The following is an 18447-nucleotide window of genomic DNA, read 5'->3' as shown; positions in this document are numbered from 1 at the left end:
TCCCCAGACCATTGGATTTGTGGCTCAGCGCAGTCCCCAGATCACCCACAGCTCTCCAGCCACAGCCCCTCAACTGGAGACACCCTGTTAGAAGATGACATGCCCGTGGCCACCACTTCGGGCGATCTTCCCCAGGACCTGACAGTAGAGGTTTTATTTTATCTCTTACAATCCAGCTCCAGTAGGTAAGTATTAGTCGCTCAGTCATGTCTGACTCTTTGCGACCCTGTGGACAATAGCCCACCAGGCTCCTCTATCCCTGGAATTCTCCAGGCAAGAATACTGGAGTGGGTTGCCGTTCCCTTCTCCAGGGGATCTTCCCCACCCAGGGGTTGAACCTGGGTCTCCTGCATTGTAGGCAGATTCTTTACCAACTGAGCCACCAGAAAATCCCAGTAGGTAAGGGGCTTGCCTGAAGTCCCACCATTGGCGAATGGCCCACCCAGAATGCAGACCTGGGTCTAGGGCCACCCAACCCAAGGCCTTGCCCACAGGCCACTTTATGTCTCATGGGCATCATGTGTGGACCGAGCCTGGCTGGGAGGGGTCTGCAGGCTGCTGAGGGCTGCCCCCCGCTCCACTCACGTCCATGTCATCGCAGAAGGCAGAGTAGGCCCCGTACTGGAGGCGGCACTGGTGGCCCACATCGTAGAGGACGCCAGGCGGTATGGAAGGGAAGTCGATGACATCCTTGCTGGGAGAGTCATCCAGGCACAGGCCCCACCCACGGCTGCAGAGATGGGACAGAAGTGTGGGGTAAGGGGCTGCCTGTCCTCTGGGGCCCTAAAGGGGGCAGCCTGAGAGACCCATCAAGGAGGCCTCACCAGTACAGGAGGGCAGGAGAGGTGGGAAGGGGCTTAAAGCTTTAAACTGAACAGGAAAACTCCAGCCTCCTTACTCATCCAGCCTGTTTTTTGACATAACCTAGCATGAAAGGCTCCCAGTCTTTCCCATCTATCTCCAGGTCACTCCAGCTATTTAAATAACTCATCCCACCCCCCAGGGCTAGGCCTCTTCACAAACCGTCCCTTCTACTCCCAACAGTCTCCCCACTCCTCCACCGTGGGGCCTCCCCCTGCAAGATCCAGCCCAGAGGCCCTTCCCTCTGAAGTCTTCTGGAACACTAGGCCCACATGTGACCCTGCTCAGAGTGCCTCAGTCCCCCGCTCAGTCTAGGATCTGCAGAGCATCACATCACAGCTGATACGACAGCCCTCCACCCCAGGCTGGGACCAAGGGGATCTGTACGAGGACCAAGGCCTGCAGGCTGCCCCTACCTGGCTGCCCACCTGGGAGAGAGCCCAGGGGCAGCTCTGCCTGCCAGTCTCTGTCATTCCCTTATTTTCTCCTGTGCCCTTCCTGGTAGCAACAGGAGGAAAACAGGATCTATGGGACTTGGGGTCCCAGGCTAAACAGCTTGGGGGAGGCAGAAACCCCCTAGTCTTCCAGTCTGGGAGGCTGGAGGGTGGCTGGTGCCGGGTTAGGGAGCCAGGATGAGCAGAGGGTCCAGGTTAGGATGGAGGGAGGCGGGGGAAGAAGGGCGGAGCTGATAGATGCTGGGGTCTGGCCAGGTGGGAAGGAGGAGACACAACAGGCCACAGAGGGGCTGCAGAATATGGAGGGGTCGAGAAATAGGCCACCGTGCAGGCCTGAATGGGGAGAGGCTGGGGGGCAGTCAGTCCCTGGGATCCAGGAGTCCAGATTTCAGAGGAGCCACATTCCCTGGCTAGGGAATGTGGTCTCCCAAGGCCCCTGGCTGGTGGCAGGGCCCGGGCTCCACCCAGAGCCTCAGTGACTAGACTCCTGCTGAGGACCCTGGGGGCCCCTCTCCACCCAGAACCACCTGGACCCTTTGTGTTAGCTGGAAACAGACCGTCTAGGATGGACATGGGGCATACGAGCAGGTGTGGGACCCAGTCTTCTGCCCTAGATGACTGCAGGCCAGGCTGGCTCTGGGTCCTGAGCGGGAACTCTCTTATCTGCTCCTTACAACCCCCAAGCAGAAAACTCTACCACCACTGTTTCCTTACACATCCAGGGTCCATGGCAGTGCGCCATGTGCCCTGTGTCATGTGCGTGGGCAGCGATGGTCAGGATGTGATGCCAGCCAGGCTGCCAGCTGCCAGCCCGTGTGTCCACTGGCTGGGCTACCCTAAGTGAAAAGCCCCTCCCATCCCATCATGAGCCTGCCTCAAACACTTCATCTCAAATACAAGTTCTAAACCACGGCAGCTGAGGTGTGGCAGGGAGCAAGGAGGTTTCTGATTGCTAGCCTCATCCTGGGGCTCCCTGAACCCACAACCTGGGGCCAAACATCAGCTGAGGGGGTGTAGCGGTAGGGGGGTGTGTGTGTGTGTGTCTGTGTGAGTCTGTGTAGGGTCAACCTGGCCCTGGGGCTCCTTTTCGTCTGGTAGGACACAATTTAAAATGTGACTGGGGGGTTCACCCACTCCGCTGATTCAGACCCAGCCAGGGGGCTCCTCTGACTGGGTCCAACATGCCTCAGCTCCACACAAGTAGGTCCTGGGGCACACCCAGCCCTTCAGTTTTCCAGCCAACACCCAGTGCTGATGTGCCGGGTATCAAGCTCCTGTGAGCCGGATGCTGGAAAGCCAGGCAGCAACAGTCTCTCAGGGCCATCTTATGGCTGGGGGGTTCTGGTCGGGGCCGGGGGTGTCTTTGTAGGACCCACACCAGAATCAGAGCCACATTCTGGCCCAGATGCTGACTAGGGAGTCAGAAACCCCAGTTCCACTCTGCCCAGTTTCAGATGCTGTGTGGCCTTGGGCCATCCCTCACCCTCTCTGAGCCTTCACAACCTCATCTACAAGAGGCTGAGGCAGCCTATGTGATCCCAAGCAACAGAGGTATAAATAGCAGCATCTACTTGGGAAAAGTTACACGGGCGGGTGGCCGGCAGCCGGCCCTTCCTTCCTCTGGTTGGCTCCCCGCCAGGCTCCCCAGGCTGCTGATACACGTCAGCCCTTCCCCTCTAATTATAGCAGGGCCGGGCAGCCCCACATGGGGTCAGAGCAGACAGTGAATGGCTCCAGTCGGAAGTGCCACTCCAACCTCAAGGACTGCAAGGAGCTACCCATCACCTGGGAGAGACCTGTGTGCCTCCTCCCCTCCCCGCTGCTGGGGGCTGGGTGGGGAGTCACCGGATGTTGGGGACAATACTTGATCAGGCCTGCCTCTCTCCCTGCGGAAACCCCGGCTGCAAAGACATGAGCAAGCAGGGCCTTCCCTCCCTGGCCCCAGGTCTAAATAGTAGCTCATGAAAAGAGAGGTCCCTTATGAAACCGCAGGGTCCTTTAAATTGACACTCAGCCCAGAAAGGCTCTTCGGGTTCTTCAGGTTGACCTCTTGGACTGGCCACTGAACAGTCTCGTTGAAACTTTCCTCTAGTCTGACTACCACCTCCTGAAGATTCTCCGTCCCACCCACATTCCCCCACTGCCAGCCCTGGACCACCCATGCACCCACCTAGAGCATCCTTCTTCCTCATGATGCTCCCTTAGTCCTTAGAGAGCAGCTCTGGTGTGCCTTCTCAGAGAGGATGTCTTGCGTCTCTCCAGATTCCCACAGAACCCCACAGGGCTGCCCTCCTCAGGTGGTAAGGGGCTTGAAGACAGGGGCACTGCCTCCTCTACCACTTTCCCTTTAGCACAGTTTGAGACCAAGTGGGATTTGCTAACATCTGGGTCTGTGCGGCCTGATGAGCATCTATCTGCAGGAAGCAAAGGAATGTCGTGTCCAGTGGGGAATGGGGGTGGTCTCAGTGCTTCTGAGACACCGTCAAATCCTGGAAACACCGCCAGACCCCGCTTGGTGCCTTCCTTCTGCGAATCTTGCCCTTCCGGCCCCCATCCTGTCTAGGTGGAGCCTGTCCTGTCTTCCGTCCACCTCCAGCAAGGAGACTAAGGGCAGAAGGGCTGGGGGTCAGGTTGGTATGACACCATCCACCCCAGCACCCTCTCCTGCCTAGCCCTCTGGGATGGAGAGGGGAGAGTGCGGCCACCCTTGGGAAGAGGAACTTCCCCTCCCTCCCCAGCTCCCTTCATGGGCCACGTGTCTGTCTCTCTGCCAGCATTCTGTCCAGCGCTTCTTGGTGCCAAGGTTCTGGGAGGCCCTGGCTGGCTCAGGCTCTGGCCTTCTCCTCCCACCCTCGCCCCAGGCCCCAAAGCAAGTCCCTCACGCATTCCAGCAGCCAAATGAAGACAGAGATGCCTGTTTCTGTCTGTCCTGAAGCCAGCGTGCTGGGCAGCACCATGGGTGGGGACAGCTGGAAAAAGCCCTCAGGGTGCTGCAGGGGTGGCTGCTCTTCTGATTTCCCAGCCCTTCTCTCATTTTCAGCCCCGAAGTGGGGAGGTGACGGACCCTTGGGATCATTTTCTACCAGGCTCTCCCTGCCGGGCCACTTTCCTGCTTCAGCTCCTTATCACATCGCTTGTAGCAGTGCTAACAGTCACCAGGCACTGAATGCAAACCATGTGGCCAGCGCCGTGCTACACACGTCACATGCCTCCTCATTTAATCCTCAGAGCAACCCGGGACACAGTCCCATCATTATCCCCGGTCTTTAAGGCTTAAGGGTTAGTGTAACTTGTCTGCCAACATGGGTAGATGCCTGGGTCAGAGTCCAGGGTCTTAAACATCAAAGTCAACTCTTCCCTGCTTCTAGTCCCCTCTCCACCCAATAATCCCTCTTCTATCAGAGGCCAGGGTCCTCGCTCTCATGTCCACAAAGAACCTGGTCATGTCCCTGCTTAAACCCCTGTGAATGGACTTCTAGAAAAACATGGCCCATTGAGCAGATATAGAGTTATTTCCATGCCCTTCCAGAACCCCACTAAGATGACAGGAAAGAAATAAACAAGGCATAAATCCACAAAGACAAGGGGCAAGGGAGAGGTGATGATGGCAGATGAAAGATGTTAGCAAAATTCTAGAAGCTGGAAAGCAGATGATCAAGTAGCAGCTGACTTACTACAGCACTGAATGCTGACAGCCAGTCATGCAGAGAGAGACCACCCAGAAGAGGGACACTGGAAACGCTCAGGAAACCTGAGGGACCCCTGGAGGCCTGGGTGCCAGGGAGACTGAAGACTAGAGCCTGGCTCAAAGTCTGTAAGACTTCATCAGACCCCAGATCCCCTTCCCAACCCTCTAGAGCAGGGCCATGGCCACCTCCCTGCCTGGCAGAGGACTGGGGTCACTCTCTGGAGAGGGTGATCCAGGAGACCTGGCCCAGGAACACTAGGCACGGTGGAAGACCCGAGGCAGAGGGGCCCACAGAGAAAAGAACAAGCGAAAGTCTGCACAAGGAAAGCTGAGATAATCACCAAGCTCCTTCCCCATCTGGGAGCCAGAAAGCTGTAGTCAGACTTACACCTTCCAGGAAAAGACTAGAGAATACCTCTCTGGAGTGAAATCACTCAGAAAAATGACCCTAGATACTGACGTTTGAAGATACCCCAAAGAAACTGCTCCATCCCAACCAGTCCCTCAGCGGTGACTTGAAACAGTGCTGCCTAGTCCACAGACCTCCCGACTGGCAGCCCAGCACCTCCTTCCACGGAGGGAATACAGCCATGCCATCTCAAGAAAATCCTTCACATGAAAGATAGGTTCTAAAAAATAACTCAAAGAAAAGACAGATATTTCAGGGAGTTAAAGAAAAAACTAAATAACAACTTCAACAAGGTAAGATATTATACCCATGAAACTAGAACAGGATAATAAAAAGGAATATTTAGCAAATAAGAAATTTCATGAAGTTAAAAGTACAATAGGAAAAACATTTTTTAATGTAATAGAAAGCTTGTAAGGCAAAGATAAGGATGTCTTTCAGAAAACAGAATGAGTCAAAAAAAGTTAAAAAGTGTAAAAAAAAAAAAAAAAAAGGGAGAGAACAGCTGAATATTAAGGGTTCCAGAAGGAGAAAATGAGAGATGACTATCAAATAAATAAGACTATTTCCAAGAACTGCAGGACTTGAGTTTTTAGATTAAAAGGGCCTAGCAAGTGCCCCCCATCACCACCCCAAGGTAAATCAAGGCACATAATCGCAAAAGTTCAGATTACCAAGACAAAGAAAGAGAGACACAGACCAAGAGGAAAAAAAGAGAGAGAGTATTCTCTATATTGAGAGAGAGATAAAGAAAATCCTAAAAGCTTCCAGACTTTTTTAAAAGGTCACATAAAAGGTTTGGGACTCAGACTGGTATGAGACTTGTCAATAGCAGTGTTGGAAGATAGAAAACAAAGGAAAAATACCTTTGAAATTCTGAGGGAGAAAGACTTTTAACTTGGAAGTTGCTATCAAAAGATCAATCAGGTATGAGGGAAGAAAAAAAAAAAAAAGCAAACATTTTAAGACAAGCAAATCTACACATCTCTTCTCAGAAGGCTACTTGAGGATATGCTCCACCAAAACAAAGAAGTAAACCCCTCTAAAAAAGGTAGCATGAGACCCAGGAAACAGGAAGATCTTGCACGATAATTTTAAGAGAGAAGTAGACATCATCCAGGTTAGATGAGAGCAGAAGGATAGAGGGATGTCGAGGGGTATGTCCAGGAAAGAAGGGAACTGTGAGAGGACACGGGAGGGACTGCCTTTGGAAAACCTGGATTCACAGACATTTTGCAGAATTGTTGCAGGATATGGAAGACTTAGAGAAGCAAAGGAAACTAGGCAAATACAGTGGTTCTTAAAAAGAAAATCATTTTGTTACAACGCTTGGTTTGGCATTATCTATACAACAACAATAAAGAAAACAGTAGACAAGGATTTAATCAAGATATGCTAGCATGATATTGGGATGTGGTGGCAGGGGTGGGGGAGCAAATGTGGGCAGGAAGTGACACAAAGGGGCTAAATTCCAACCTTCCATTGTACAAGTCATCAGATGATATCTAAACTGAAAAATCAAGAAACAGCACTCTAGGAAGACTTTTGGAAATATGAAAGTAAATAAGGTAAGAAAAGCTAAAAAGAATGAAAAGTTGAAAGTTGCTGCCCAAAGAACATAGATGGGGAAGAGTGCAGCAGGTGATTCAAAGCTCTCCTACTGCCATCTTGAACTCAGTATTTTTGAACTTGTGTTTTGTTAAGGAGGTTCTAATGGGACAAGAGGCATTTGCGTGAGGAGATACATGATATCTGTGTCCACTGTTCCTTGCCACCTCATGAGCAGAGTCCCAGTGGATTCACAATGCAGAGAATTCATTGAGACTCTAAGAAAATGCAAGATAAGTGTATTATGTCTAAGACAGCCCCAGAGGCCACACTTGGCACTTGAACCAGAACTTGCTTCAAATGCAGAAAGAAGGTATGATGTCTTAGGAAACACAAATGACCAAGGAACTCCATCATCTTTGCTATTTGTGTTGCTTCCTTGTATCATCCAATTATTGCATTGAAAATGATGGGCTAGAAGGAAATGTAAAGATGGATCCAGAGTTCTGGGAAAATGTACACATGTTACCAAGTGAAATAAAACCAGTCAAATAAGTCTTGTGCACTATACCAAGAGTTCTAATAAATATGAGGTATGAAATATGAATTGTGTCATTTTGGTGACTCCACATATTAGTTTGATGTGCCTATATCTGCATTTAAAAATTGGCATTGCATAAAGTAAAGATGAGTGGTAAAACTTAGGCTAATCATTTAGAAATAGAGACTAAAAAAAAAAAAAAAAATAAAAACAATAGAAAAGATCAACAAAACAAAGAGCTGGTTCTTTGAAAAGGCAAACAAAATTGATAAACCTTTAGCCAGACTCATTAAGAAAAAAAAGAGAGAGGGCCAAAATTAGAAATGAAAAAGAATTTACAAGTGATACCAGAGAAATACAAAGGATCATAAGAGACTACTACAAACAACTATATGCCAATAAAATGAACAATCCAGAAGAAACAGATAAATTCCTATATAGAAATATATAATCTCCTAGGACTGAACCAGGAAGAAACAGAAAACATGAACAGACAAATTACCAGTAATGAAATTGAATCAGGAATTAAAAACAAAAAACTCCCAACCAACAAAAGTCCAGGACCAGATGGCTTCAAAGGAGAACTACACAAATATTTAGAGGAGAGTTAACACCTTTTCTTCTCAAACTATTCCAAAAAATTTTGGAGGAAAGAACACTTCTGAACTCATTCCACAAGGCATCACCCTAACCTCAAAACCAGACAAAGACATCAAAAAGATAAGAAAATTACAAACCAATACAACTGATGAACACAGAAGCAAAAATTCTCAACAAAATATTATCAATTAGAACCTAACAATACATTAAAAGGATCATACACTCTGATCAAGTGAGATTTATCTCAGAAATGAAAAGATAATTCAATGTCTGCAAATCAATCAAGGTGATACACCATATTAACAAACTGAAGAATAAAAGCCATATGATCACCTCTATGCTGCTTGCTGCTGCTGCTAAGTCGCTTCAGTCGTGTCTGACGCTGTGCAACCCCATAGACGGCAGCCCACCAGGCTCCCCCGTCCCTGGGATTCTCCAGGCAAGAACACTGGAGTGGGTTGCCATTTCCTTCTTCAATGCATGAAAGTGAAAAAATAAAGTGAAGTCACTCAGTCATGTCCAACTCCTAGCGACCCTATGGGCTGCAGCCCATCAGGCCCCTCCATCCATGGGATTTTCCAGACAAGAGTACTGGAGTGGGTTGCCATTGCCTTCTCCGATCACCTCTATAGACACAGAAAAACCTTTTGACAAAATTCAAACATTTATGAATCAAACATTCCCTCCAAAAAGTGGGAATAGAGAGAATATCAGTTCAGCTGCTCAGTCGTGTCCAACCCTTTGTGACCCCATGGGCTGCAGCATGCCAGGCTTCTCTATCACCAATGCCCGGAACTTGCTGTAACTCATGTCCATCAAGTTGGCGATATAACTCAACATAATGAAGACCATAAACAACAAACCCATTGCTAACATCATACTCAATGGTGAAAAACTGAATGTATTCCCTCTAAGATCAGGAATAAAACAAGGATACCCACTCTCTCCACATTTATTCAACATAGTACTGGAAGTCCCAGCCACAGCAATCACACAAGAAAAAGGAATAAAAGTAATTCAAATTGAAAAAAAGAAAACAGGCACTGTTTGCAGATGACAAGACACTATACACAGAAAAATCCTTAAGATGCCACCAAATAAACTACTAGAGCTCATCAATGAATTTGGTAAAGCTGCAAGATACAAAATTAATATCAAGAAATCTATTGCATTTCTATACAGTAACAATAAATTATCACAAAAAAATTAAGGAAAGCAATTTACCATCACGTCAAAAAGGATAAAATATCTAGTAATAAACCTACTTAAGGAGGTAAAAAACTTGTACCCATAAAATAAGACACTGATGAAAGAAATTGAAGATGACACAAACAGATGGAGAGATACATCATGTTCATAGGTTAGAATCAGTATTGTTAAAATGATCATACTATCCAAGGCAATCTACAGATTCAATGCAATCTCTGCCAAAATACCAATGGCATTTATCACAAAACTAGAATAATTTTAGCATTTGTATGGAAACACAAAGACCTCAAATAGCCAAGATAATCTTGAGAAAGAACAGAGCTGGAGATCATACTCATTGACTGCAGACTATACTACAAAACTACAGTAATCAAAACAGTATGGTAGAGTAGAAGGATGTGGAACTCAGCTCCTGCCCCAAATACATCAAAAATATATCTACATATGAAATAATTCTCACAGAATACCTATTGAACACCAGCTGTGCTGTGCTAAGTTGCTTCAGTTGTGGCTGACTCTTTGCAACCCTATGGACCATAGCCCTCCAGGCTCCTCTGTCCTTGGGATTCTCCAGGCAAGAATACTGGAGTGGGTTGCCATGCCCTTCTTCAGCGTATCTTCCTGACCCAGCGATTGAACCCAATGTCTCCTGCATTGGCAGGCAGGTTCTATACCACTAGTGACACCTGGCAAGCCCTCCCCCCCCCCCGAACACTAGCAGAAGACCTCAAACACCTGAAGGGACAGATCTCCACATAACTGGGTAAGATGATGGGGGGAGGAGGAGAAAAGGAAGCAGGATGCAACCTGCACCCCTGGGAGGGAACAGTAAAAGAGGACAGAGTCCCACACCCTGGGAAGCCCCCTCACCTTCAGGAAGATCAATGGGGACAGAAAGGGAACTATGCAGGCTCAGAGGAGAGTATAACAACTGGTTTGTGGCAGGCAGAACAGAAAGACCTACATAGACAACGCAACCAGCCTGCATGCTCCAGCCTGAAGACAAGCATCCTATGGTATGGGCAGGGGCTGGTGCTGAAACTTGGGGTTTAGAGGACAGATCTGGAACAAGGACTGGTCTTGGCTGTGTGGAAGTAGCCTGAAGTGGCTGGAGCATGGTACAGATACAACCAGGTTGTCTGCAGAAAAAGCCAGGGCCCACCATAGAAGCAATGTGCCACAGTTAAGTGGCATGTGAAGGGAGGGGCAGGGCTGCCCTTGCAGCTTATTTCTCCATGCCCCAGCTGCCACCTGGGTGGGCTCCAGCCTGGGTGAGTCCACATAACCCAAACACTGCCTTGGCTGGCTCCGATGCTCTAGCCACCACCTCAGTGGGCTCCCACACCTCAGGTGCCAGTGAGTTTCCCATGTGCAGAGGTGGGGCTGAAATCATAGGTAAGCCCTAGGGACCACATAACTTATAAAGCAGGGCTGAAATCTCTCCCTGGCTGTGTGAGCTGCAGATTTACACCTCTGCTGCCAGCTTGGTAAATTCAGCACCTGCAGGACATTCAAGCAGACAGTGGGTGCTCCTGTGGCTGGGAGGTCTGGCCTTAGGAGTTGTGGGTTTTGTGGGCACATGCTGTGGGGCTGGGCTGGGCCAGGATCTGAGTTGCCTCCATAGCTCCCTCAGCGAGTCCATGTACATGATTACTGCAGTCTGGGACCTGACTTCTTGGATCTGCGCTGGAGGCCTTGTGAAAACAACACCTGAGAAACACCAGGGTGGACTGCTGGCATTCCCAGGGTTGAGGGGGAGCCGAGCGCAGTGCCAACAGTGGACTTTTGATCCCCCACAATGGGTGACGTGATAGAGCATGCCCACCAGTGGACAGTTCTGGCAGAGCAAAACTCAGTGGCTCCTCTGCCAGTGGGAGTGCTCCAAACTCACCTACCTTGCACTGCAGCTCAGAAACATTATTGGCTTCTACTCCAATAATTAGGGAGCAGTTGAACAGGGCAGTGACAAACACAGAGCAGAGGAGCTCAACATCTAGTGCAGGCCCTGAAGACAACACCAGTCACACCTCTTATCAAGGGGATAATGGCCAGCACATACTAAGGAAAGAGGTGGCAGGGATCTATACTAAAAACAGTCCTTGCACCAAAAATATTAAACCCACCCAGGCTACACAGCCTCCCACACAAAAACAGCCTTCTAAGACTACAACAGATTATGGTTTCTCCTAAACTCATAGAGCAAGAGAAATACAGGTAAAACGAAGAAGCAGAGGGACCATTCCAAATTAAACAATTAAGAGAGTTCTCCTGAAAAAACAATGAAACAGATTTCTTCAGTCTAATAGACACTGAGTTTAAAAAGAAGATAATGATAATATTGAAGGAACTAAGAAGGATTATTGATAGAAATGCAAGTTACAGTAAAAAATGAATTAGAAATTATAAAAAGGAATCAAGGAAAATATATAGAACTCATTTGCCAAGATGAAAGCTAAGCTAAAGGCAATGAGTAGCAGAATGAATAATGCACAAGAACAAATATGTGATCTGGAAGATAAAATAATGTAAATCGCCCAATCAGAACAGCAGACAGAAAGCCAAACGAAAAAAATGAAAGCAATATAATAAGAGTCTATGGGATAAAACAGAGTGTGCCAATCTACACATAACTCCCAGAGGGCTCCCAGGAGGAGAAGAAAGAGCAAAGAAGCCTGAAAACGTGTCTGAAGAAATTATGATTGAAAACTTTCCAAACCTGAAGGAGACAGATATCCAGGTTCAGGAAGCACAGAGGGTTCCAAACAAAATGAATCCAAAAGACCTACACCAAGACATATTTCAGTTAAAACAGTAAAAGTTCAAGAGAGAATTCTAAAGGCATCAAGAGAAAAAGAGTTAAATCACAAAAGAACCCCCATGAGGATGTGAACTGATTTCTCTACAGAAATGTTGCAGGCCAGATGAGAACGGCAAGATATATTCAAAGTCCTGAAAGAGAAAAATCTGCAACCTAGGATACTCTACTCAGCAAAATTATCATTTAGAGTAGAAGGAAAGATAAAGAATTTCTCAGACAAGCAAAAACTAAAAGAATATAGCAATACTAAACATCTCTAAGCGTGGGCGACTGTGACGGTGCACAAGCACAGCCGAGAGGAGCTACCCCACGTCCGAGGTCAGGGGCAGAAGCTGGGAGGACCCCATGCCCGAGGAGCGGCAGCCAAGAGGAGCTACCCCATGTCCGAGGTCAGGGGCAGAAGCTGGGAGGACCCATGCACAAGGAGAGGCGGCCAAGAGGAGCTACCCCGCGTCCGAGGAGCGGTGGCTGCGTGGGCGCAGGAGGGCCTAGAGGAGCTACTTCACGTTCAAGGTCAGGAGGGGCGGCGGTGAGGAGATACCCTTTGTCCAAGGTAAGGAGCAGCGGCTGCGCTTTGCTGGAGCAGCCGTGAAGAGATACGCCACGTCCAGGGTAAGAGAAACCCAAGTAAGACGGTAGGTGTTGCAAAAGGGCATCAGAGGGCAGACACACTGAAACGATACTCACAGAAAACTAGTCAATCTAATCACACTAGGACCACAGCCTTGTCTAACTCAATGAAACTAAGCCATGCCCTGTGGGGCCACCAAAGATGGGTGGGTCATGGTGGAGAGGTCTGACAGAATGTGGTCCACTGAAGAAGGGAATGGCAAACCACTTCAGTATTCTTGCCTTGAGATCCCCATGAACAGTATGAGAAGGCAAAATGATAGGATACTGAAAGAGAAACTCCCCAGGTCAGTAGCTGCCGAATATGCTACTGGAGATCAGTGGAAAAATAACTCCAGAAAGAATGAAGGGATGGAGCCAAAGCAAAAACAATACCCAGCTGTGGATGTGACTGGTGATAGAAGCAAGGTCCGATGACGTAAAGAGCAATATTGTATAGGAACCTGGAATGTCAGGTCCGTGAATCAAGGCAAATTGGAAGTGGTCAAACAAGAGATGGCAAAAGTGAATGTCGACATTCTAGGGATCAGCGAACTGAAAGGGACTGGAATGGGTGAATTTAACTCAGATGACCATTATATCTACTACTGCGGGCAGGAATCCCTCAGAAGAAATGGAGTAGCCATCATGGTCAACACATTCATAAAGGAAATTGAAGATGATTCAAAGAAATGGTAAGATAGCCCAAGCTCTTGGATTGGAAGAATACCATTAAAATGGCCACTCTACTACCCAAAGCAATCTATAGATGTAATGTGATACTTATCAAATTACTCATGACATTCCTCACAGAACTAGAACAAAAAATCCTAAAATTTATATGGAACCATGAAAGACTCAATTACCAAAGCAATTCTGAGTAAACAAAGCTGGAGGTATAACCTTCCCAGGCTTTGAATAATACAACAAAGCTACAGTAATCAAAACAGCGTGGTATTGGCACAATAGCATATGGATCAACAGAAGAGAATAGAGAGCCCAGAAATAAAGCCACACACCCATGGCCAATTAATGTTTGACAAAGGAGGCAAAAATATACAATGGAGGAAAGATAGTCTCTTTAGCAAGTGCTGATGGGAAAGTTGGACAACCACACACAAATCAATGATGTGAGAACACACTCTCTCACCATACACAAAAATAAACTTAAAATAGCTTAAAGACTGAAATATAAGAGATGACACCATTAAACTCCTAGAAGAGAACACAGGCAAAACCATTACCACTGTCTTCTTATGTCAGTCTACAAAGCAATGGAAACAAAAGCAAAATTAAACACATGAATGAAATAATGCCATTTGCAGCAACATAGATATACCTACAGATTATTACACTAGTGATACAGAAAGAGAAAGATAAATACCATATGATATCACTTGTATGTGGAATCTAAAATACAACACAAATTGAACGTATCTACAGAAACAGACTCACAGACATAGATAACAGATTTATGGTTAGAGGGGAAGGGACATGGGGGAGAAAAGACTGGGAGTTTGAGATAGGCAGATACAAACTATCATATATACGGGATGGATAAAAAACAAGGTCCCACTGCATAGGCCAAGGAACTATATTCAATACCCCCTGATAAACCATAATGGAAGAGAATATGAAAAAGAATATCAGATCAGATCAGTCGCTCAGTCGTGTCCGACTCTTTGCAACCCCATGAATCGCAGCACGCCAGGCCTCCCTGTCCATCACCAACTCCCGGAGTTCACTCAGACCCACGTCCATCGATTCAGTGATGCCATCCAGCCATCTCATCCTCTGTCGTCCCCTTCTCCTCCTGCCCCCAATCCCTCCCAGCATCAGAGCCTTTTCCAATGAATCAACTCTTCGCATGAGGTGGCCAAAGTATTGGAGTTTCAGCTTTAGCATCATTCCTTCCAAAGAAATCCCAGGGCTGATCTCCTTCAGAATGGACTGGTTGGATCTCCTTGCAGTCCAAGGGACTCGCAAGAGTCTTCTCCAACACCACAGTTCAAAAGCATCAATTCTTCGGCGCTCAGCTTTCTTCACAGTCCAACTCTCACATCCATACATGACCACAGGAAAAACCATAGCCTTGACTAGACGGACCTTTGTTGGCAAAGTAATGTCTCTGCTTTTGAATATGCTATCTAGGTTGGTCATAACTTTCCTTCCAAGGAGTAAGCGTCTTTTAATTTCATGGCTGCAGTCACCATCTGCAGTGATTTTCGAGCCCAGAAAAATAAACTCTGACACTGTTTCCCCATCTATTTCCCATGAAGTGATGGGACCGGATGCCATGATCTTCTTTTTCTGAATGTTGAGCTTTAAGCCAACTTTTTCACTCTCCACTTTCACTTTCTCAAGAGGCTCTTTAGATCCTCTTCACTTTCTGCCGTAAGAGTGGTGTCATATGCATATCTGAGGTTATTGATATTTCTGCCAGCAATCCTGATTCCAGCTTGTGCTTCTTCCAGCCCAGCATTTCTCATGATGTACTCTGCATATAAGTTAAATAAACAGGGTGACAATATACAGCCTTGACGTACTCCTTTTCCTATTTGGAACCAGTCTGTTGTTCCACGTCCAGTTCTAACTGTTGCTTCCTGACCTGTATACAAATTTCTCAAGAGGCAGATCAGGTGGTCTGGTATTCCCATCTCTTGAAGAATTTTCCACAGTTTATTGTGATCCACACAGTCAAAGGCTTTGGCATAGTCAATAAAGCAGAAATAGATGTTTTTCTGGAACCCTCTTGCTTTTATGATGATCCAGCAGATGTTGGCAATTTGATCTCTGGTTCCTCTGCCTTTTCTAAAACCAGCTTGAACATCAGGAAGTTCACGGTTCACGTATTGCTGAAGCCTGGCTTGGAGAATTTTGAGCATTATTTTACTAGCGTGTGAGATGAGTGCAATTGTGCGGTAGTTTGAGCATTCTTTGGCATTGCCTTTCTTTGAGATTGGAATGAAAACTGACCTTTTCCAGTCCTGTGGCCACTGCTGAGTTTTCCCAATTTGCTGGCATATTGAGTGCAGCACTTTCACAGCATCATCTTTCAGGATTTGGAATAGCTCAACTGGAATTCTATCACCTCCACTAGCTTTGTTCATAGTGATGCTTTCTAAGGCCCACTTGACTTCACATTCCAGGATGTCTGGCTCTAGGTGAGTGATCACACCATCGTGATTATCTGAGTGGTGAAGATCTTTTTTGTACAGTTCTTCTGTGTATTCTTGCCATCTCTTCTTAATATCTTCTGCTTCTGTTAGGTCCATACCATTTCTGTCCTTTATCGAGCCCATCTTTGCATGAAATGTTCCTTTGGTATCTCTGATTTTCTTGAAGAGATCTCTAGTCTTTCCCATTCTATTGTTTTCCTCTATTTCTTTGCATTGATTGCTGAAGAAGGCTTTCTTATCTCTTCTTACTATTCTTTGGAACTCTGCATTCAGATGTTTATATCTTTCCTTTCTCCTTTGCTTTTCGCTTCTCTTCTTTTCACAGCTATTTGTAAGGCTTCCCCAGACAGCCATTTTGCTTTTTTGCATTTCTTTTCCATGGGGATGGTCTTGATCCCTGTCTCCTGTACAATGTCATGAACCTCATTCCATAGTTCATCAGGCACTCTATCAGATCTAGGCCCTTAAATCTATTTCTCACTTCCACTGTATAATCATAAAGGATTTGATTTAGGTCATACTTGAATGGTCTAGTGGTTTTCCCTACTTTCTTCAATTCAAGTCTGAATTTGGCAATAAGGAGTTCATGGTCTGAGCCACAGTCAGCTCCTGGTCTTGTTTTTGCTGACTGTATAGAGCTTCTCCATCATTGGCTGCAAAGAATATAATCAATCTGATTTTAGTGTTGACCATCTGGTGATGTCCATGTGTAGAGTCTTCTCTTGTGTTGTTGGAAGAGGGTGTTTGTTATGACCAGTGCATTTTCTTGGCAAAACTCTATTAGCCTTTGCCCTGCTTCATTCCATATTCCAAGGCCAAATTTGCCTGTTACTCCAGGTGTTTCTTGACTTCCTACTTTTGCATTCCAGTCCCCTATAATGAAAAGGACATCTTTTTTGGGTGTTAGTTCTAAAAGGTCTTGTAGGTCTTCATAGAACTGTTCAACTTCAGCTTCTTCAGCGTTACTGGTTGGGGCATAGACTTGGATTACTGTGATATTGAATGCTTTGCCTTGGAAAAGAACAGAGATCATTCTGTCGTTTTTGAGATTGCATCCAAGTACTGCATTTCAGACTCTTTTGTTGACCATGATGGCCACTCCATTTCTTCTAAGGGGTTCCTGCCCGCAGTAGTAGATATAATGGTCATCTGAGTTAAATTCACCCATTCCAGTCCATTTTAGTTTGCTGATTCCTAGAATGTCAACATTCACTCTTGCCATCTCTTGTTTGACCACTTTCAATTTGCCTTGATTCATGGACCTGACATTCCAGGTTCCTATGCAATATTGCTCTTTACAGCATTGGACCTTGCTTCTATTACCAGTTGCATCCACAACTGGGTATTCCTTTTTGCTTTGGCTCCATCCCTTCATTCTTTCTGGAGTTATTTTTCCACTGATCTCCAGTAGCATATTCGGCACCTACTAACCTGGGGAGTTTCTCTTTCAGTATCCTATCATTTTGCCTTCTCATACTGTTCATGGGGTTCTCAAGGCAAGAATACTGAAGTGGTTTGCCATTCCCTTCTCCAGTGGACCACATTCTGTCAGATCTCTCTACCAATACCCGCCCATCTTGGGTTGCCCCACGGGCATGGCTTAGTTTCATTGAGTTAGACAAGGCTGTGGTCCTAGTGTGATTAGATTGACTAGTTTTCTGTGAGTATAGTTTCAGTGTGTCTGCCCTCTGATGCTGTGCGGGTGCAAGAGGGCCTAGAGGAGGTATCCCACATTGAAGGTCAGGAAGGGCGCCGGTAAGGAGATACCCCTCGTCCAAGGTAAGGAGCAATGGCTGCGCTTTGGTGGAGCAGCCATGAAGAGATACCCCACGCCCAAGGTAAGAGAAACCCAAGTAAGAAAAAGAATATATATATATGTATAACTGAATCACTGGGCTATACATCAGAAATTAAACACATAAATCAATTATACTTTAATAAAATTTTTTAAAAAACAGTATGATACTGGCACAAAAACAGACATACAGATCAACAGCACAGCCCAGAAATAAACCCACATACTTATGGTCAATTAATCTTCAATAAAGGAATCAAGAATATACAGTAGAAAAGACAGTCACTTCAGTAAGTGGTACTGGGAAAACTGGATAGCTACATGTAAAAGAATGAAATTAGAACATCTGTCTCAAACCATGTACAAAAAACAAACTCAAAATGGATTAAGGACCTAAATGTAGTACAGGAAACCATAAAACTCCCAGAAGAAAACATAAGCAGAACACCCTTTGACATAAATTGTAGCAATAATTTTTTTGGATCTGTCTCCTAAAGCAAAGTAAATAAAAATAAACAAACGAGATGTAATTAAACTTAAAAGCTTTCACTCAGTGAAAGAAACTATCAACAAAATGAAAAGACAACCTTTGGATGGGAGAAAATATTTGTAAGACATGACTGAGAAGGAGTTAATATTGAAAATATATTAACAGTTTATACAACTCACTGTCAAAAAAAAAACCAGATTAAAAATATGTGCAGAAGACCTGAATAGATATTTTTCCAAAGAAGA

The 18447-nt window shown here is 46.1% G+C and overlaps 1 protein-coding gene across 1 annotated transcript in view; it reads right to left on the bottom strand.

Annotated features, from left to right (window-relative positions):
* ADAMTS7 (ADAM metallopeptidase with thrombospondin type 1 motif 7) overlaps positions 1 to 18447 on the bottom strand; it is a 58112-nt gene that overhangs the window by 16046 nt on the left and 23619 nt on the right. The window contains 1 exon segment of the mRNA XM_070358499.1: positions 586 to 730. Within this exon segment, the coding sequence (XP_070214600.1) occupies positions 586 to 730 (145 nt within the window).

Source organism: Bos mutus, chromosome 21 (genome assembly GCF_027580195.1).
Source record: "Bos mutus isolate GX-2022 chromosome 21, NWIPB_WYAK_1.1, whole genome shotgun sequence".
Classification (NCBI taxonomy): Eukaryota; Metazoa; Chordata; class Mammalia; order Artiodactyla; family Bovidae; genus Bos; species Bos mutus.
This window is presented reverse-complemented; position numbering and strand designations above follow the sequence as displayed.